The following is a 22,060-nucleotide window of genomic DNA, read 5'->3' as shown; positions in this document are numbered from 1 at the left end:
AAAATATAGTCTTATTATTGAATGGTAGAGATGACCTACTTTTGTTGCAGAAACCTCATTCAAATTTCCTCCTAATTCCTTTGATTCAGTACATTTTTACTTGTATTTAACATCTTTAGGTACGTAATTTATCTTATTTATAGTTACACAGGAGTAAAGAGAAATAGTTATTTCTGGTGCACTTTTAACTCCTCTCAGTCTATGCTTCTTTAAGGAGTTTAACTAGCTTTGGAAGAGAAACAGGCTTCTCTGGGGAGAAACATATCGATGCTACTCAAATAAAGCAACTGAGATTAGAAAGGTGAGGGGCAGGACGCTGAGTGAAATAAAAAACAAAACAATGTTTAGCTGTGAAATTACCTGTATGAAAAAAATCTGGAAAAGCATTCTAAAGAAAATGTAATTTCCACTGGGATTATCTCTAAAGTAAAGAGTGTCTAAAGTAATATCTTTTTGAAAAATTGGATGGTAACCTTTCCAAATAGAACCAATTACCAGAGCTGTATTATATAAAGTGTAAGTGAAAAATCAAAGCAGAGCTTCTTCCCGGAAAGCAGTCATCCACTTGTTGGCCTGTGTTTCAGCAGGGACATCCACCCCTTTGGGACACTGAGGGAAATGAGAGTCAGGGCATTGCACTGTAGATTCTGGTTCATTTTTTTATTTGCTTCTCATTCTGCGCCTTATTTGTTAACCACCCAGCTTGACAACCATTACTCCTTGTGACTTCTGTTAGAGCCTGAGTTGGCACCTTCAGATCATAGCAGTAAAGACAGAAGTTCAGTGACACGCGAATAAAACATTTTTTGAATACACGTAAAAATTAAAAGAGTGGGCTTTTTTCTTATGTAAAACAATAATAGAAGTTTCTGAAAACTGAGTTGAAGGGTTGACAATTAGGGTCAACCTGCTTTACTTTTGGGTCACTGACTAGATTTCTCACTACTCTATAGTTAAGCGTATAATGTTTTGCCAAGAAAGATTATTTGTTTATTTTGTGGGGGGGGGGGAAGAATATTCAGTGCGTGCCAATTCTGTACAAGACATTATGCTTAGGTGGATATTCCAGCATATCTTTATAATCAGTATGCCCCATAATTACCTGCTGCAGGACTGTAAACAGTTATTTTTCTGTTTCTTTTCTTTTCCAAAAGTTTTGTTTGTTCCTAAATTGAAAAACTATAGACAGCAAAGAAGTATGGGAGTAAAACATGGGAGTTTCCTGTAACGACTCCAGTCTCACTGTCTAGAGAGAAACACTGCACCAGCTTGAGTCATATCCTGCTGGTATTACTTTTTGCCCTCCTGTTACACATATCCTTATAACAGAATGTTATGAATTATGTGTACATATATATATATATATATACGTGACTATATAAACAGGGGTGGGAGAGCATAGCATGGCTAGTTTGTAAATCACACCCTGTACATTGCTTTCAGCTTTTCTGTTCTTTGAACTCCGTACCTAGATAGTTTTCCATGTTGGTACTTGTAGGTCTACCTTACAAAGCTTAGATATGTAGTACTCTTGTACCTTTTCCCTATTGCGGTTTTCAAGTTTTCATTGAATACTGCAGTAAACAATTTTGAATTTATGTTATAGATAGTCTGCAAGTATTTTTATAACTTTCTAGATTTTTCTGCAAATGTGAGTGTGACTTTGATTAGAAAAAAATTAAAAACAAAAAGCCCAAAGTAAGTACCTTGCTGACATGGAAGGGCACTGTAGGGCCCCGTTGGTACTGTAGCATTCTGCTAGAATGTTGATTGAATTCTTGATTTGAAGTAAATGCAGTAAATATATGAGAGTATCCTGTGGGGTGAATCAGTGTAATAGCTATCCCAAACTCTTACTGTTTTGGTCACTAAATAAAACCCTTCTGGCCCTCTCTTCATATTTTTCAATAATATACTGGGCCAGGTGGTACTGAATGCATGCTATGTTCAAACCCCACTTATACTTCAGTTACTTTGAATTCTAGTCTTCTTGTCTGCATCATATTCATATTCTAGGCTGCCTACATTTATCGTCCTTAAACAATGCATTGAACAAATAACCTATTATTCTAACATTTTTAATGATTTCCTTAATGTGAAAAAGTGTATTTGGAGCCAAAAGCCAATCTCCATAAGAGGCATTCTTCTCCCTAGAATCAGACCCCAAACAAGCATACCTGCCAATTCAGTTCAGTTCAGTTCAGTCGCTCAGTCATGTCCAACTCTTTTGTGACCCCATGGACTGTAGCACACCAGGCTTCCCTGTCCATCACCAGCTCCCGGAGCCTGCTCAAACTCATGTCCATCAAGTCGGTGATGCCATCCAACCATCTCATGCTCTGTCATCCCCTTATTCTCCTGCCTTCAATCTTTCCCAGCATCAGGGTCTTTTCCAATGAGTCAGTTCTTCGAATCAGGTGGCCAATGTATTGCAGTTTCAGCTTCAGCGTCAGCCCTTCCAATGAATATTCAGGACTAATTTCCTTTAGGATTCTGGTTGGATCTCCTTGCAGTCCAAGGGACTCTCAAGAGTCTTCTCCAACACCACAGTTCAAAAGCATCAATTTTTCAGCACTCAGCTTTCCTTATAGTCCAACTCTCACATCCATACATGACTACTGGAAAAACCATAGCCTTGACTAGATGGACATTTGACAAAGTAATGTCTCTGCTTTTTAATATTCTGTCTAGATTGGTCATAACTTTCCTTCCAGGGAGTAAGTGTCTTTTAATTTCATAGCTGCAATCACCATCTGCAGTAAGTTTGGAGCCCCCAAATATAAAATCAGCCACTGTTTCCCCATCCATTCCCCATGAAGTGATGGGACTGGATGCCATGATCTTAGTTTTCTGAATGTTGAGCCTTAAGCCAACTTTTCACTCTCCTCTTTCACTTTTATCAAGAGGCTCTTTAGTTCTTCTTCACTTTCTGCCATGAGGGTGGCATCATCTGCATATATGAGGTTATTGATATTTCTCCCAGCAATCTTGATTCCAGCTTGTGCTTCATCCAGCCCAGCATTTCTTTCCCCAACTTATGATGCAGTATCAGTCAGAATTCTAGAGTTTTTTAACTTTTGGTTTAATTCAATGTTAAATATTTGTTTTCCACTTGCCAGGCATTGTAATAGGCAATTGGGATACATCAGTGAAAAAACAGGCCAGAAATATTCTGCAGTCATGAAACTTACTCTACTTGAGCTGGATCAGAAAGGCACTAATACTAGACAGAGTGAATAAGAAAACCATACAGCTTGTTAGTAGGCAATCAGTGCTGGGGGCTGATTGCCCAAGAACCGGGGGTGGGGTGGGGGATTGAGAATTCTGACAAGGAGGAAAATTTGCAATTCTGATCAGGATCTTCAAGAAAATGGGAGCACCTGGGAGAAGGCATTTCAGGCAGAGGGTGTGGTCTGGAAAAACTACCTAATAGATGTTGGGGGAATGGCTGAGGGTCAGAATGAGTGGAGGAAAGGACACCAGAGAAGAGACGGAAGGGTAGGTTGGGGCCAGATGGTGTGGAGCCTTGTAAGCCCGTGTGAGGACTTCCTGTCTTGCTCTGAGGAGAATAGGGAGCTGTTGGAAGGTTTTGTTCCAGAGAGTGAAGTGGCCTGACTGCTATGTTAAACAAATCGCTCTGGTTGCTGTGTTGCACGTAGACTGTAAGGGACAGGGTGAAACCAAGGAGGGTAGTTATGTGGTTGAAGCAATCCAAGCAAGAGAGAGTGTGGCTTGTATTACTAGGGATAGGAACAGGGGGAAATGGTTCGAACCTGGATTTCTTTTTTTTCCTGAAAGTAGAGTAATAGAATTTCCTGACAGATTGGATATGAGTTGAGAGGAAGAGAGAAATCAAGCAGAAGTTCAGAGATGCTGTCAATGGCCCTGGGAAGTCTATCATTGGAGCGTCCTCATCTCCAAGTGGCTTTATAAATAATATTTTGTACCACCCAGATGACTCAACAGTCTCTACACTGGCTGGAGGAACCAGGATGCAACCTGGGATTCAAACGGGCTGCCCAGGCCCTCCCAGCACTGGTTTAAAACTATTTCCTAAGTCCTGTGCACTTACACTTTCTCTTTCTCTTTTTTCTCTCCCCTTCGCTGCTTCCCCTCTCAATCCTCCTCTTCCAACCCAAAAAGGCCTTTCAAGCTCCAGAAATGATTCTTCGAAGTCCTTCCAGGTGTTGAAGAACTTTGTAAAATATTAAGACTCTCCCTCGGCTGCCTCCTCACCCCATGTTGCTGTCATTCCCTCATGATGCCACCAGGTGGCAGCGCACTGCGGAACATTATACTCTTGGGCAAGGGACCGCTGGACTTTAGAATGGATTTCTAATAAATATCGCATACTATTCTGGCTTGGGGAAGATGACGAGAGATTGTCCCCAATTCTTTTTTTAGTAGCATCATATAGCTTTGCTAGGGATAATATCCTTTCTTGAGTTTGAAAAGGTTCTAACTGTCTTTCTAGCAGTCTTTCCATGTAGAGTGTGAATTTAAAGACTTTCTTCACCAAACACCTTCTTGAGGTTGCAGTACTGTTTATTTGTTTTATACGCTTATTTGAGACAGGTACAACAGCTCCCTAGAAGCCTTCCCCAAAGTAAAATCCTTGAAAATTATAAGTGGATATTAAGTAGTTTCTGTATGCAGAATTTGGACTGTGTTTTTATAAAGTAAGGAAAGGAAGTACCCTTAATCTGAGGTCTTTTTGGTGTAGTTGGACCAGCAGAGCATGAATACTGGAAACCTTAGGAACTAATGATAGTGTTATTGGGCAGTGCTACTGACTAAAAAATAATACAGCACCAGGTACCTCTGGAGTATGGAGTACAGGGTAGGGTGGGAAAGAAGCCTTTTGGTTGAAGTCTGCCTAATGCATTGTCAGCTAGGCTCCCAGCCCTGCCTTACCTGGTAGAAAACCCAAGGTTTATCCACCAGAAAGGTTAAGTAAAGAAGTTTTGGCTTTGGAAACAACAAACCAAATTGCAGATGGGTTAAGACATTGCCCTAAAAACTGAGAGCTTAAGGTATGTGTATAACTACCCCTGTTCCCCCCATGCATACCACTTAGGTCTCCTTTGCCATCACTTCATATGTTTCCCTCAGGCAGGAGATTAAACATTAACTCTGAAGAAACTGATTTGCTTTGGAGAATAGAACTATGTATTCCAACACTTGGGATTTTCCCCCAGTGAAGTGGTCAAGTCCTGTTTTTGTCCTCTACGTGACAAGTTCCACCCAGCACACAGAGCTTCCCTCTTCCTTTTAATGCCTCATTCTTCAACAGGAACTGGGATTTCTCAGCCATGGTACTGTTGATATTTTAGATGGGGAGGCTGTCTTCTCCCTGTGGGATGTTTAGCAGCATCCCCAGCCTTCACCGCTAGAGGCCAGTAGCACCCATTCCTTCTCCACCTCTCACCCCCAGTCCCACCCCTCACCCCTAGTCTTGGCGACCAAACATGTCTCTTATCCTTGTCGCCTGAAGGTCTCTGAGGGAGAAATCTCCCCCTCTCTCTTGAGAACTGCTGCTTTGAACCAGCATCCACAGACTACCAAATCTTGGAAGAAAGTCCCTAACATAAAGGAAGGCAAAACTAACCAGGAAAGGGATTTTGAGAAAAGGAATGGGGAGGGCGGAGGAGGGAATTTTGAAGGAAAACAATAATGTTAGAGAAATGAAGGACATTGTATCTTTAAAAAAAAAAATGAGATCTACTTTTTAAAAGCCCTCATAGAATAAGAAAGACCTTTGGCTATTAAAATTTTAATTATAGGAATTAAAAAATCAACATTGGAAGATCATATTCAAGAACTCTCCTGTAAATAAGAAAAAATAAAAACAGTAGAGGAAAGGTAAGAAAACTAAATAATTAAATTAGATGTTGGCAGACTACTATCCAAAAGGACCAAGGACATGGGGGAAGTTGTCTTTTTTTTTTTTTTTTTTTAAGTGAAGAGCCAAGAAAAATTCCCAGCACCTGAAGGATATGACCTTCAAACTAAAGGACTACCCCCAAGCCAGTTAAAACTATAGTCATAACAAGATATATCATCATACTATTTCAGAACTGGTGGTTAAAGAGAAAAATTCAAAAAACATCCAGAAAGAAAAAGGAAAGGAGTCACGTTGGGGATTCTAATGGCATTCAGAATGACAGTGGAGAAATGTCCTCAAACTGATTCCCCATAAATCCTTTCACAGGGGACGCGCTCCACCAAAACAAGGGGAATCCAAGAAAGAGGAAATCTTTAGTCCAGGAGTCTGAGAGCAGCAAGCGGAATTCTCAGGATGGCAGGGAAGGAGTTCCGTGTGAAGACAGCCGTGTTCAGCAGGCCTGGAGAGAGGAAAGCCCACGCTGATTTGCGTGTGGAGGAGGGACCGCTCTGGAGCTAGGGTGTTGGGGCGGGGTCTTCTCCGGAAGGGAACCTGGGGAAAAGCAAGGAAGGTGGGAAGTGCGGTGCTCGCACGCACAAACGGAGGCTGTGTTTGACAAGAGTCACGACAGCTGCTCAAAGCAGCCAGTTAAATTTACAAGGCAAGAAATCATTTCAGATTTAGAAACCCAAGACCGTCTTAGAATGTTTTCAGTTGCAGAAGAGATGTAAGTTAGCTGGTATTGAGATTGTACAAAGTGGGTAGAGGAATCATCTTAGCGTTACCGATAATGGTTGATTTTCAGTTTTGTTTGAACATTTTCTGTGTTTTCTAAAGTTATAATTAGAAAACAAAGTATTTTGGAGGGGTTTTGGGTTTTTTGTTGTTGTTGTTGTTTATTTTTTTAGAAATAAAGCTGAGAAAGAAAAGCCCCAGTGGAAGTAATTTTCGGAATACCCACATTTCATCAGCACTAATATTTTGGGACTAGTATAAGTTTTTCGAAGCACATTACTTTTTCTGTTACTTTAATAAATAGGGATCTTTTAGCATCATCTTTTAGCCTGTCTGTATGATTCAGTGGCAGTTTCCTGATTGCAGGACTCATCCACCAGTACTTCTGAAATTAGCATGCCGTGCTGCCATTTAACAACACCTGCTATTTTCCACAAGGTGGGGTGCTAACTTCACACAGTGAGCTGAGGCTGTGTTTCACTGCTGAGACTTCTAAATCTAATGCTAATACACTTGGTATCTCTCTTACATAATTCCCCTGCAGTCCTAAAAGAAGTAAGTTTGTGAACTGTGTAAAAGCAGTTATGGGGTTTTGTTTCAGTTTCTGAATTGTGTGTTACAGTTCATGGTTTAACATATTTACCTTTTTAGAGTGTGACCAGTGTATACAGGCACTTTTCCTCTTTATAGTGGACCTTAACTATATTCAATTATAGGTGAAGGTAAAAAAATATCTCTAATTTGGAAGAGGATCATTCTAGACACCTGAGATACCTTAAATAGAAAGTATCTAAAATGTATTGCACTTAGAGATCCTGCCGTGGCTCTTTCAGTGAATAAATGATTCTTTCTAAAACAGTACATCAGATAGATGTATAATATATGGTTCTCAAGTAATTTAAGTGGCTTAATCTCTTAAACTCCTTCCCAAATCTTAATTGTCGCATCCTCCATCTCTACAACAAAGGCAAGTTAGTTTAAACTTTCTTTGAATCAGATTCTGAATTGGTGTTATTAAAGTAACTGTAAATAGCATATTGCAGTTATTTCAACCTTCAGGTAATTTAACTTCTTCCCTGTGCCAATGAAATTTGTATGGGCTTCTTACAGCATGCAGAGCTGGTAACATTTTACAGTATGATGCTGTTATTTCTCCATTTTAAAGCAAATTAAAGATGTTATAATAACCAGTGTTTGAATTTAAATATTTACATAAATAGCATGCTTTAAAAATTCATGGGCCCAAGCATACAGTAATTTTTGTTGTTGTTGACACGAAATCAGGATGTGGCCTGTTTCCTTTTATCCTTCCTTTTGCACAAATGGAGACTCTCTGGTCCCTTTTAGTCTTTAAGCTCCAGGAAATAATTCTGGAGCCAGTAGTCACAATTCTGCCAGGGACAACATAGTTCTAAGCCCTGCAAGTAGTGAGGCTGATCAGCGGTGGTTTCATTCACCAGCTGATGAAAGAGCTGACCACTAGAAGGAGGCGAAAGTGGAAGAGGGGTGCCAGCGGTGTTCACTTGTCCTTCAGGGATGTGAGAGGCGCCTGAGTCACGGTAGAAAGTGACGACCTATGACAAAGGAGCTCTGGGTTTCAAGCTGGGTCCTGCTGATGACTAACCACCTCTCTCACCTTGGGCAACTTAGTCTCTCTGGACCTCAGCCTCTCACTGTGAATGAAGCCAGAAGGCCTGGCTGAGGCCAGGGATCCTCAACAGGCATCCGTGATCCCACCGTTGGCTGTCAAGTCTGACTTGTCTGAGACAAATGAGGCCTCTGCTCCAAGCCAGGTTACCCTGAGACTTGTCGGCGCCTGCCTAGAGTCTAGACTTCCCAACCCTGCCTTTTCCTAGATTCCCAGTTGTCTTACCCTGTCTACCACCCTGCCAAGTTAGTCCATTGCCCATGTTCCTGCACAAATCCTTGTCTGTCCCATTTCAACCTGAAAGTTACCTGTATGTATTCTCTAACAGGTGGCGCTAGTGGTAAGAACCTGCCTGCCAATGCAGGAAACATAAGAGACGTGAGTTCGATCCCAGGGTTGGGAAGATCCTCTGGAGGAGGCCGTGGCTGCCCACTCCAGTATTCTTGCCTGGAGAATCCCATGGACAGAAAAGCCTGGCAGGCTACAGTCTGTAGGGTCGCAAAGAGTCGGACACAACTGAAGCGTCTTAGCACGCACATTCTCTAACACTGATATATTTTGTCCTTAGAGTGTTTTTCTGACTCAAAATTATGCTCAAAACCAAACCATAATGATACGCTCTCAGTCTGTTTCCCCTTTTACCATCACTCCCCTAGAAACCTGAGAGTCACCCCAAGCTCCGCATCCTCCTTAAATCCCTGATCCCCGCCTCTTGCCCTCTCCAGTCCTTCGCCTTAGTGTTATGAGTATCCATTAGGCCTTCAGCATCATTCTCCTGGTATATTTCAGTTTCTCCCAAATGCTTCCCCTTCTCTGGTTGAGAACCCTCAGCAGGGCCCCTCTATCCACTCTCTTCATACTCTCCTTTTTAGCATCTTCAGTATCTCCGCTTTGCCTTTAGATTTGAGCACATACTCTTTAGCATGGCTTTGGGGGCCTACTTCTCAAGCTCCATTTGCTGCTGCTCTCTGCTCTTTACATGCCAAAATCTAGTTCCCCAGGTATTCCATGCCACTCCATGCCTCCCTGCTGTGAACATGCCAGAAGAACCTCTTTCCCCCTCTGCTAGACATGGTAAATCTCATATTCTTCCAAGTTAGATAAAACAGCTCATCCTTAAAGCTTGACTTAGTTTTCAAAGTATTAATTCATCATTTCTTACTTGGTGCTAACATTATTTTTATTAATTTTGTCTCTTATTGTATCAGTCTCTCTGATTGCAATTATTAGTTGTCCTGTGTCACTCTCCCAGTTGGCAGTGAGTTCCTTATAAATATTTTACTTACCCCTGTGCTCCCAGCCCAGTTCTGTCACCTAGTAGGTGCTCTTGGGAGTTTATCTGAGCTTACAATGAAGAGTCCAGCTCTGATAGCCAGTGTTGTAAATGACTGCTTCATCTATGATTTGAATATATTTTCCTTTTTAAACAGAAGAAAACAGTCTTTAAATTCATACCATTTTAAAGCTAAAAGGAAGGGTGTTTCAACTGCAAGTGCCCTAAAACAAAACTCAAAACTGGCTCGAACAATAAAGAGAATGTGTTGACTTACGACATGGGAAAAATTCAGTCTTGTTTCTGGCAAGACTTGGTCCAGCTGCCCAGGGAGGTCACCAAAGATAGCGGCGTGTCTCTGCTCCATCCTCCGCAGAGTCATCACCGCCATGGGGCCCCCCAGTGCTGCCTCCAGCAGCCCCTGACTCTCCCTCCAGGGGAGCAAAGAGCATTAGCACCTCCTGGCTTCATGTCTTTGCCCTAACTGTCTAAGGAAGAAGAAGGTCTCTTATAGGATGTAGGAGAGGGAGAGATAAAGCATCTTTTCCCAAAAATCCATGCTAACATCTGCTGCCTAATGATCTCCAGCTGGGTCATGTTCCCATCTTTCAGCTCATCATCACAGCCAGAGGTGAGCGTTGTTCCCTGGTGCTAAAGCTATTCCAGGTCTACTCTTGGAGCTACAGGTTGGGGGTTAAGGAGACGGGCTAAAATCCCACCAAAAGCATCTGACTGCGAATGTGAGCAAGAGTGTGTTACCCAAAGGAAAAATCGGATTATTGCTGGCAAAAGAAAGAGTTAATAAAAGTCTGGAAAAGGACAACTAATGTTCATTATGAAGGACTTTAGAAATCTTTTGGGCCAGACTCCCATAATTGTTTCAAGAACAAACTTCTTTTTTATTTCCCTGGAGCCTGAGACCTCCACGTAAGAAAAGAGCTTCTCAAGGTGAAGTGAGGAGTGGCTGCAAGTCGTGAGGCAGGGCTGGAGCAGCAGCCTTGTCTTCTTTGACGAGTCAAGCTTGAGAACCAGTTGTGGGATCGTAATGGGTTAAGGATCCCTGATCTCAGCCAGGCCTCCTTGCTTTCCAGTGAGAGACCTGAGGTCCAGAGAGGCTAAATCACCCGGGTTTCAGAGCTGATTATCTGAGCGGAACCTGGCTTGGAACCCACAGCTCATTCATCCTAAGTCACTTCACGGTGCATCATCATCATCTGCCGTGAAGTGAGCAGCTACCAAGTTCTGGAAGGACATGCATATAAAACCTTTTTTTTTTTTTTTTTTGGTAAATTATGGTCATCTTGATTTCAGAATAGTTGGGTGAATCATCCAACATACTTTTACTGTATATTATACTTTTCATTATTAAAAAGAGCAGTTATGAAAGAAAGCTGAAACCATTTTTGGTTGAATAGAATTTTACCATTTTCATTTTGTCTTGTTTCCAAGATTCTGCACTAGTGTGGCATTCCCTAAATAATAAATGTATTGTACGTTTCAGTGTGTGGTAGCAGCAAAGAATGACTTCATAGACCACTTGACCTGCTCTGTTGTGGTTTATGATGCCATCTGGATTCCTTGGTGGAATTATTTCCATCTAAATCACTATAAACTCCTATTTAGCTTGTCACAAATCTAAAGCCAGATATGTTTGTGGTTTTTAGTAGTGATGTAATTCTGAAAGACACTTTGAAAGTTACAAGTTGTCGTATACCCTTAGCATTTCACTTAGGGTTCCATATAATTCCAGACAAACTAGAAGCTTGAAAAAAAAATCTATTACTCTTTTTTTTTTTTTTAACTCTTAACCATTCTGCCTTTGCTGTGGCTTTGGTTATACATCAATCAAGTATGTGTGGGGAACACTGGGAGGCTCTGTGGGCTACACAGTAATGTAAGCCTGGTCCCTGCCACTTCTTAATGAGAAAGCTTATATAGATAGATGGAAAGGATGTCTCTAACTATATGGTGAAGAGAGAATAAGAGAGAGCCTCTCTTTGTCTTTGATATCACTGCCAGTTGTGAGAAAGAAACTGGATCACATTGCAAGATAGACACATACTGCAGGGTGGCCATGTTGACCTGCACAGAGAGAAAGGACTCAACTACAACATACTTTCTAGGAGTGTGTGACCTAGTTGGCTGCCAGGTAGGAGCAACAGCAAAACGGCAGAACCTGCCAACAGGGACTCGGGGTCTAATATTCAACAGAAAAGTCTGAAGATTTCTAAGGCCCTGCGTTTTTGTCCTGAATTTTCCCCAGAAAGGCTTGGGGGCAGAGGAGGGAGTCACTGGTAACAGTGGTAGGTGGGGGAGGGGTGCCAAACCGACAGTGCAGAGCGGAGCACGAACCCACAGAGAGGAGGGAAGCACAGAGACGAGCAAGGAGGCCAGGAGAGCAGTTCCCAGAGAGCTGCAGCACACTCCGGGCAGGCTGAGGACGCACGGGGCAGGCGGGTTGCCGCGCGGAGTCCAGGGTGGCAGGCTGGGGACGCACGGGGCAGGCGGCTTGCCGCGCAGAGCAAGAAGAGAAAATGGGTCAGGATGGGTAGCTGGCTGTCTCAGAAACAGACAGGAGGCCGGGAAGCACAGCTCCAGGCTGATTCAACTAGCTGTGTGTTGGGGAGTCAGGCTTCTTAGCAGGAAGGCTTAGGGCCTCAAGGCTGGGGTTCCAGTCCTGGCTCTACCACTTGCTGGCTCTGTCCCCCGGGAAAGTGGACTCCTCATCTGTGAAATGAGGAGATGGGGTTAATTGGTGCTTTATGAGATAAAGAACCATTATCCTCTGCAGCAGAGACCACAGGTTGGGACTTCTAGAAATGGTAGTGACACTTGTTTATCTACTCAGTGGTGGAGAGCATGTGTGACTCATGAAGCACCGTGCTGTGTGCCAGCATCACAGAATCCTGTCCTTTCCTTGGCATTCTTGCCCTGGAGAATGAGGCTGGGAGCAAACCATCACGAACAAGTTAATTTGCGTTACCGAGAACTGCTGTGAAGATGGTAAAAGAAGGCAGTGTGGTCGGGGAGGGGCTGATGGAGGAGAACTGAATCCTCTCTGAGGAGAGAACATTAGAGAGAAACCTGACTTGCAGGAAGGAGCTTCCTAGGAGACAGTCCAGGGCTAAGGCAGACCGCTCAGAAGAAGCAGCAAAGGCCCTCAGGAAGGAATGAGTCTGACACATTCAAACAGCAGAAAGGAGACCGGTGTGGTTAGGGTGAGCAGGGGGCTGTTGGGGAGGTAAGCCGGCACCAGACTACATGGGACCTTGGAGGCAGTGGTAAGAAAGTTGGATCTCATCCCAAGTGCAGCGGTAAGCCTTTGGAGGGCTTTAAGCAGGAGAATGAAAGGAAAGCCTTGCTGTACATTATGGAAAGATCGCTCTGGAGATTCTGTGAAGGATAAAATGAAGGAGAGCAAGAGGAGAAGCAGAGATGAATTAAGAGGGAATTGTAATAGTGAGAGGTGGTGATGGCTTGGATGAAAGTGGCAAGGATGTAGGGAAGAAGTGGGTAGACAGGAATGTGTGTAGAGGTTTGGGAAGAAGGAAATGGGGACAGTACCCCCCACCAGCCCTCGTCTCTGCTAGTGCCGACATAGATCTTCATGTCTATTCAGGAAATCTGCTTATGACAGAGTCTCCTGTTCATTTGTCAATTTCTGGTTTGGGAGTGCAGGAGTAAGTATCCTGTTTTGGTAGCAAATATAATAGTTGAGTTTCAAGATGTTATAGAAAAGCCTAGTAAACAGAGGAACACCAAAGCAAGTATATATTTCTTGCCCTAGCAGAATGGATTGAGGGCCAGGTTAGCAGTCCACAGCATTTCTCAAAGGAAGAACTTCCCCTGGGTCTCTGTAAGAATCCAGGAAAAAGCTGACTCTACTTGGGTCATGTGAAGTGAAGTGAAGTGAAGTTGCTCAGTCGTGTCCGACTCTTTGTGACCCCATGGACTGTAGCCTACCAGGCTCCTCAGTCCATGGGATTTTCCAGGCAAGAGTACTAGAGTAGGGTGCCATTGCTTGGGTCATGTGGCCACTCCCAAATCAAATGTTAGGTCCGGGGATGTGGCTCAGTGGGTAAAATGATGGGTGAAGCATCCTTTGTGTCCTGCATCCTATTAATAAGACATAAAAAGAAGGGTCAGGGACAGTTTCTTCAAGGCAAAGGTACAGACAAACAAAAACAGTATGCCTATAAAGATGCCTTCACTTGAATTGCTCCAGATGCCACAACTCCTCAGAATGCCTGGTCATAGCCAAGCCTAAATTATAGCTCTCTGAAATTATTCCATTCCTTTGTCTTCAAAGGAACTTTTGTGAAGCCCAAAATATAAGCATTCTGTCAATCAGTTTTCCTCATTCACTTCTTTATATGTTTGATTATCTTCTGAAACTCTATAAAGTAATAAAAATTCTCTTTAAGATTTTGTCCTGGCCTGGTTCTCAGTATTTCTTCTAGGTGACGTGGGACGTCAGACACCCCAGCACCAACTTCTGTGTATCAGGCGTGGGTAACTTGAGGGCCCTGTCCATATCCAGGTGGCCTCAGGCTTCCATCCACTGGACTGTACGCCTGCACATAGGTTAGTACAGACCCAGTGGACATAGAATTCTTCAAACTCTTTCAGATACACAGTGGAAGGCTCTCCTTTAACCTCACTCCCTTTCCCTTTGTGCTCATACCTCAAGCATCAGATCACTCCTCTCTCATGGACCTATTTTCTGGGGAGAGGATCCACAAGAGCTGAGAAGTTCCTCGAGGCCCTTGTGAATGGTCGGTTTCACAGAGAGAAGTCTAGGCTGTGTACCCAGGTCTCGTTAATTTGTTGTTGGTTCCTTCTCATCTTCCTTAAGGTTTCGTGCCTCTTGACTCTGGCTGTTTGTGAACTCTCAGTCCTGAGCTGTGCTTGGGCATTTTCCCTCTAGCCCCAGGAATTCCCATTTATTGAGTAGATTATACAAATAAGGCCCATGGAAGCACTCTGAAATTACCTCCTTTGTGTCATTTCTTCATTCCTAGTCTAAATACATCTCAGCTAAGTGACAGGAAGCTTGAATTATTTTCTATTAATACCCAATAGTGTACAAATCATTTATTCAGTAAATATGCATTGCTCAAATACTCATAAGCACTGAGATTTCAGTGATTCAGATTCCTGGCCTCTTCAGGTAAATTATATTCTAGTGGAGCAAACAGACAGACATGTGGAGGAAACATATAATATGCCAGGAGAGTAACTAGGGTAACTTTAAAACAAAAGGCAAGCCTGGTGTTTGGAGGAGAAAGGAGTATGTGTACAGGCGAGAGGAGCAGGGTTATGTAGAAAGATTAGTCGGAAAAGGTGCCTCTGAGAACTGATCTGGTGGATTTGGGTGGGAAGAGACTTGGATTTGGAGAGAAATCTCTATTTTGGTAGGATTGCCAGTTACCTGAAAATTTAGATGGTATTTGGACGTACTGGCCTCTCTGGTGTGAAGCCATAGGCCAGAAAGTGGCACCATATGTAACCACCACCACTCACCCTGGCCCCATCCCCTGCTAGTAACTGTTATGGTTCTGACCCCTTGCCTAGCTCGATCCTTACTGCCCTCCTTTCTCCACACTGGTCACCACCTCTCTCTTGCCCTGTTTATCGCACTGGTAGAACTTCCAGGCTGGCTTTCTTCACAGCGACCACTTAAGCTCTCATCCTTGATGGTAATGTAGATGCTTGCATCACATTGCCTTGGACTATTCTGAATAAATTTTCTTTCCTATCTCTAGGATGAACCTACCTTCTCATTGCCCACCCTGTGGGTAACAATATACTCTATCATTGAAATTGGGATGCTTATGAGAGCAGAAGGAAGTAGTATTAGTAATTATGCTGGGACTACAGGTATAAACTGGGACCATCCCGTGCAAACTGGATGATTGGTCACTGTGTGCAAGTGGCGATGGGCCCAGTTATCTCCAGCTCAGGAGTGGAACCAAGACCCCCTCCCCAGCCTCGCATCTGATCTGAAGAACGAGGTTATGCTCCTTATATGGCTCATCCAGAAGTCAAATATAGGCCACCGCTTTTCAGTCACTATCTTGTTTTTTCACCCTCAGGCCTGTCTTTCTCGTTTCCGTCAAGGAGGCTCCAGAACACGCTTCCACTAGTTTCCCTTCTGCTGGGAATGGACTAGAGATTCCCAGAACCTGTTTTCTCAGCTTCTTCAGGCCGCCACCTGGGATGAGATGTAGGCTCTTCTCCCTTGTCCAGGTCTCAGAGAGCTGTCTCCAGACCCTTGCATAGGCCCTAGAAGGCCTGTGTTTTTGCCTCTCTGGGGTTCAGAAGGAGTCAGAGGAGTAGACTTTCAAGCCAGAGTCAAACCAGTCTCCCTTCCAACCCCTCAGGACGCTAAAAATACCCCCCAAACTATTGTTCATTGCTTCTTTACATAGCTATAAGCAAAGAAGACGCAGTGTGTGCATGTGTGCATATATATTAATAATAGAGTGAAGTAATGCTATTTGCAGCAACATGGATGGACCTAGAGACTGTCGTACTAAGCGAAGTAAGAAAGAGAAACACAAATACCATGCCTATCACATATTTGGAATCTAAAATATGACACAATGGAGCTTATCTACGGAACATTCACAGATACAGAAACCAAACTTGTGGCTGCCGAGGTGGGGATGGCAGAGGGATGAAGTGAGAGTTTGGGACTAGCAAATGCAAACTGTTACGTATAGAATGGATAAAGAGTAAGGTCCTGCTATATAGCACAGGGAACTACACATTCAATATCCTGTGATAAACCATAATGGAAAAGAATATGAAAAAGAATATATATATGTGTATAGCAGTCTCTTTGCTATACAGCAGAAATTAATACAACATTGTAAATCACCTAAACTTCAATAAAGTAGAAATTTTTTTTGAAGTTATATTGTTCACAGGTTTAAAAGATTTAAGGGGCATAGTAAATACCCATGCTTTTTGAATAAAATATTGTAAGATATTAAAGTCAGGCCTCAAATTTTGGAAGTAACACCAAAAAAATTTTTTTTACTGTAATAATAATGACATCTTACTGGGTTCAGATGTATTGTCTAGTACAGGTCCGCAGTCCCTATTCTGAAATCTTAGAAAGCTTGGAAAACCAAGGAAGAAAAAAAGTTCCAAGTTTGTCACAAGTTTATCTGATAGTGAAACCTGGGTTGAATTGGCGTGAAGCTTATTGTCTCATCTCACTTAGTGTGAATATTCCTATTTTGCTGCAGAAATATTAATATTTGAAGAAGCTTGGAGAAGTTTTGGTTACTTCTCCAAACTTTAAAGGTGGGTATTGTGTAATATATGGTATATGTACTATAATACCTGTTCACAACACTTCTGACCCAAAAGGCTTCGGATGGGGGATTTTGCCTCTGTAGTGCTGAAATCTAGACCCCATGTGCCCACAGTGCAGAAAGCCGAATTCTGACAGCCGGAGTTTGCAACAAAGTAAGGGTTCACTGCCAGGCACTAAGCAAGGGAGTGGGAGGCAAGCCTCGGATCCATTCCCACTTTCTCTTCAAGTTAGGGATTTTTTTTTTTTTTTTTAAGGGCAAGAACAAAGACTGATATTAATTGCCTTGTGACATTACTTAATCATAGTTTTGGGAGTCAGGATGTTCTGTTTTGTGAGTCTCAGACCAGGGGTCCATGACTCGGGGGTCTGTTAGCTTATCTTGTCCTGGAGAAACAACCTAGGTTTGTATGTTAATGATGAAAACACATGCTAGTGATTTTAGTACATTAACAATGAGTGTTGGCAATGTATATTTTAGTCATCGGACACTGGTAGGATTAGTGCTCAGTTAGCATAGGATTGAGGTCAGAGGGGACAATAAAGGGAATAAAGATTTGGATAGAGAGATGAGTCATAAACTCAGTAAGGGAACTCCGTTTTAGGGGAATTCAGTTTCAGCTAACAGGACTATTTTACCCATTACATGTTTTCAATGAATAATCTCCACAAATTAGGCAAATACAACCTCCAACAAGATTCCTTACAAGTTTGCCCCCTTTTGGATTCTGCTCCTTGTATGGTCTATAGTTTGAACTATTTGTATTATTTTCTCATTGACCATTTAGTACCTTAATCCTTTGGAAGAAAACAAAATCACTGAAATAGTAAATAATAAGTAAATAATAATAGTGAATAACATATTGAGCCCAGAGCTTTTGTTCTTCACTGGTGTAGCATGGAAGGAAGAAGGAATCTCCTTTATCATCATATGTAAAAGAGAGTGTTCACATGTGTCCCCCATTTTCACTTTATGCTGAATTCTAGGAACTACATAGATGCCCTCCTGGAGGATAAAATAAACCTTCACATGTGATTTCATGCTTTATGAGTCTCAGACCGGGTGGTCCTTGGCTCAGGGACCAGTTTCTTCATGCAAATACTAATATTTGTATGTCTTCATGCACATACTAATATGTGTACCAGTGTGTATACCAACACACATAACTGTGTGATTTGTTAATACATACTGGATCATATTAAACATACTGTCCTGCACCGTGCATGTTCACTTTGAAAACTTATCTGGGCACATCTTCCATATCTGTTCGTATAAATCTATATCATTTGCTCACGTATCTCCATATATTTCATTGCATGGACTTTTCCTATCCCTATTGGAGGATCTTTGGACCATTTCCAATTTCCACAAATACAGTGATAAAGTGGATAGCATATGGATAAATCTGTGGGATATATTTCTAGAAGCAGAAATGCTGGATCAAAAATAGACACACTTAAAATTCTTACAGATATTCCCAAACGGCCTCCCCCAAAATTTACATCAGTGTGTGTGCCGAGGGAATGTAAATATCTGTTTCCCTATATCCTCAGTAACATTAAATATCCATAATCTCTGCCAACTCGGTAGGTGAAAAATAACTCATTGCTTCCTTTTATGTTTAATTGTTAACCATCTTTTCAAATGTTTGACTGTGTTTCCTGTTTAGAATTATCTGTTCATCTCCTTTGCCCATCTTGATACTAGGTTACTTGTCTTATATATTGATTTGTAATGATTCTGCATATCAGTATGTTAAGGTCTTTACATAAAACATATTTTATAGAAAATTTCCCTCAACTATTGTCAGTAGGCTTCCTTGGGGGCTCAACCATAAAGAATCCACCTGCAATGCAGGAAACCCAGGTTCGATCCCTGGGTTAGAAAGATCCCCTGGAGAAGGGACTGGCTACCCACTCCAGTATTCTTGCCTGAAGAATTCCATGGACAGAGGAGCCTGACAGGCTGCAGTCCATGGAGTAGCAAAGAGCTGGACATGACCTAACAACTAACAGTTATTGTCTTGACTTTAACAAGCCTGTCATATTTAGGAACTTTTTGTGATAACCCAATGATGTGTGTTGTATAAAGCAGGAAAAAGGCTTAGTTTAAATCTAATTCCAAAGAAAGTTAAAAGTAATCAAGAGAGCATTTCCTGTTTGTACAAATGTTAACTGTTACTATGTTTAACTCCTGTATCAGTGGCCCAGTTGATTTGGATTTTCGCTATTTCCTTCCAGTTTCCTGAATACTATGTTCACCGCATTCCCAGAAGCCGGGAGGTCCAGCAATCCTGGCTGTCTTCAGTGCTCACCACCTTGTACTCCATGTGGCTCTCTTTCCCCCTGACTTACCGAGTGAAGCCAGATTTGGTATGTATCTGGTACCAAATACCAGATTTGGTATTTGGAGGGGAGCGAGGGTCACTCTCCTGTGGATGCTTCGTTGGTAATAGGACAAGTTGTTTTCTTAAACAGCTACTATTTATCATTGCGCTAGATACTGTACCAGGCCTTTTACTAGCATGTGCTAAGATTTATCATTTCAATGCACTTTCCTGAAAGAGGTGAGGAATTTGTCTTCCCTGTCTGGCTAACTTGAACTCTGAATTTGCCTTCTTCAGCTCTCTGTCTCATGGCAGTAAGAACTAACAGAGCACTATCTTTAACCAATCTGTGCTCCTGTCTACCTGTGATTCCTGAGCCAACATCATGTGCTTACTTGTCAGCTGGAAAAGAAACAGTTTTCTATTCCTTTTCAATATTCTTCTTGTTTTGTCAAAGCTCTGTTACTGATACTCTGTAATGGCCTATTTAGAAAAGAATCTAAGAAAGTGTGGATATATGTATGTTATTTACTTTACTGAACACTTATAGCAAACACAACATTGTAAATCAATTATACCCCAGTAAAAATTTTAAAAATTAGCAATCTAGTAGGCAAATCGGAGAAGGCAATGGCACCCCACTCCAGTACCCTTGCCTGGAAAATCCCATGGATGGAGGAGCCTGGTAGGCTGCAGTCCATGGGGTCGCTAAGAGTCAGACACGACTGAGCGACTTCACTTTCACTTTTCACTTTCATGCATTGGAGAAGGAAATGGCAACCCACTCCAGTATTCTTGCCTGGAGAATCCCAGGGATGGGGGAGCCTGGTGGGCTGCCATCTATGAGGTCGCACTGAGTTGGACACGACTGAAGTGACTTAGCAGCAGTAGCAGCAGCAGTAGGCAAATAAAACTCTGTTACTGATACTCTGTAATGACCTATTTAGAAAAGAATCTAAAAAAGTGTGGATATATGTATGTTATTTACTCTGCTGAACACTTGCAGCAAACACAACATTGTAAATCAATTATACCCCAGTAAAAATTTTAAAAATTAGCAATCTAGTAGGCAAATAAAACTCTGTTACCAGAAATGATATGCAATGGGCAGAATGTCATACACTCCCAAGTTTTTATAGAAAAGTAATACAGAAGATAGAAATGTGAAAACTTAATTAGTACACCGTATTAAACCTTGCCTTCCTTATCTACAATGGTCTTAAATTCTCTGTGGATGAAGTTCTGTTACTAAATTCTAAATGCACTTCAGTGTAAGGCAGATCAGCAGATATGTTATCACAATAGTGCAGACAGCTCCTAAATAACACTCTCATTCCTATTTAACGCAGAATCCATTAATCTGTGTAGCCTTAAAGAAACTCTTGATTAGCTTACCTTATACATGATTTCTGGCACAGTGGATATTATTTTCATGAATAGTTGGACAAAAATGCACTTAGCTCTGATGATTTTGAAAGACCGCTATCAGTTTGGTCTTTGCCTTTCACCAACTGAATCGCCATTCAAGTGCCTCCTTTCGATTAGAATTTTAAAGCCAGAATTTTCTATATGAATAATTTAGATTGTTTTTAAAAGCTATAATTTACAAGCAGTGAAATGCACAGATCTTAAGTATATAATTTGACTATATCTCTTATCAAGGTTTAGAACATTTCTATCACTCCACCGGCCCCTCCTCAAGCAACCAATTTCTGGTGATTTCTATCACCATAGATTAATTTTGCTTATATTTATTTTAAAATTGTTGACAAAGTAAATTTGTCTCACAGTCTCCAACCACATCTTTAGTGTGTAAAATTCAGATGTTTTCTGAAAGATCATTAGTGCTCTTAAGGGGCTTCCTGATGACTCAGTGGTAAAGAACCACCTGCCAACGCAGGAGACGCAAGTTTGATCCCTGGGTCAGGAAAATCCCCTGGAGGAGGAAATGGGAACCCACTCCAGTATTTTTGCCTGGAGAATTCCATGGACAGAGGAGCCTGGTGGGCTGTAGTACATGGGGCCGCAAAAGAGTTGGACGTGACTGAGCAACTGAGTACACACGTGTGTACTGCTCTTAAAGATTTAATTATTCCTGAAACGTAAGAGATAAAGTGGAGGGAAGAAAAATGATCTTCACGTCTTAAGCTGGAGGTTTTGAGTTTACATCTACTAAGCCACTGGGGGTATGGCCACTGTCGCAGGCAGCAGCCAGGTTCGAGTGTGATGACTTGAGGACGCTAGGGTGTGAAAGTGAGAAGGAGGCAGTGACGTGACGGCTGACGTCTGCTGTGGACCTGGAGGACTCTGCTGTCTGCCTGGCCTAAGTGTTTGATACCCTCATAGTGGGAAGAGTAGCCGATGGGGCATTAAGACACTGAATCCCAGGCTCATTTTGGCTTTTATTTGATTTTAGATCCCTTCTGGGCATCATTCTCTACTTTAAAACAAAAGGATTGAACTAGATGTCCTCTCAGTTCCCTTCAAACTTAGTCTAAAATTTTATGAGTGCCATAAATTTGCCTATAAAGAGTGGAAGGGAAAATAAAAACTATTATGTTTCTAAAGGAATAAGAGGGGGGAAAGGAGGGAATGTGAGGTACTTATTTCCGTTTTAAACTGAGTTTTCAAAATTATTTCAAACCTGAACATTGTCCAGTCTGCTGTTCTGATATGGTTGGTATCACAAAATGAACTCCCACTTAGTGAAAGTCCCTTTTACACACACACACCAAGTTAATGAGTAAAAGGCCTTTTTTCCGACTTCAAAAGCAGAACTACAACATGCAGCTCTCTCCTGTATTCATCCTTGACTTTTTCTTTTTTAAAAAAATTATAAATGGCTCTAATTCTTTTGTATGTTTTTGCC

The 22,060-nt window shown here is 42.0% G+C and overlaps 1 protein-coding gene and 1 long non-coding RNA gene across 7 annotated transcripts in view; one reads left to right on the top strand and one right to left on the bottom strand.

Annotated features, from left to right (window-relative positions):
* The window catches only part of ALG14 (ALG14 UDP-N-acetylglucosaminyltransferase subunit), a 126,290-nt gene that overhangs the window by 18,294 nt on the left and 85,936 nt on the right, over positions 1 to 22,060 (top strand). For all 6 annotated transcript variants that reach the window (XR_009596980.1, XM_042251219.2, XM_060400931.1 and 3 more), the window contains exon 3: positions 19,106 to 19,237. Coding sequence is in view for 5 of the 6 variants with exons in the window: in XM_042251219.2 (XP_042107153.1) it covers positions 19,106 to 19,237 (132 nt within the window). In the remaining variant the exon portion in view is untranslated. The remainder of the gene's footprint in view (positions 1 to 19,105; positions 19,238 to 22,060) is intronic.
* The window catches only part of LOC121819814 (uncharacterized), a 35,295-nt gene continuing 15,059 nt past the window's right edge, over positions 1,825 to 22,060 (bottom strand). The window contains exon 3 of the long non-coding RNA XR_006060126.2: positions 1,825 to 6,436. This is a non-coding gene — a long non-coding RNA (uncharacterized LOC121819814). The remainder of the gene's footprint in view (positions 6,437 to 22,060) is intronic.

The sequence above is a fragment of the Ovis aries genome, chromosome 1 (genome assembly GCF_016772045.2).
Source record: "Ovis aries strain OAR_USU_Benz2616 breed Rambouillet chromosome 1, ARS-UI_Ramb_v3.0, whole genome shotgun sequence".
NCBI lineage: Eukaryota > Metazoa > Chordata > Mammalia > Artiodactyla > Bovidae > Ovis > Ovis aries.
The sequence above is the reverse complement of the archived record's forward strand: the minus strand, read 5'-3'. Positions and strand labels throughout refer to the sequence as shown.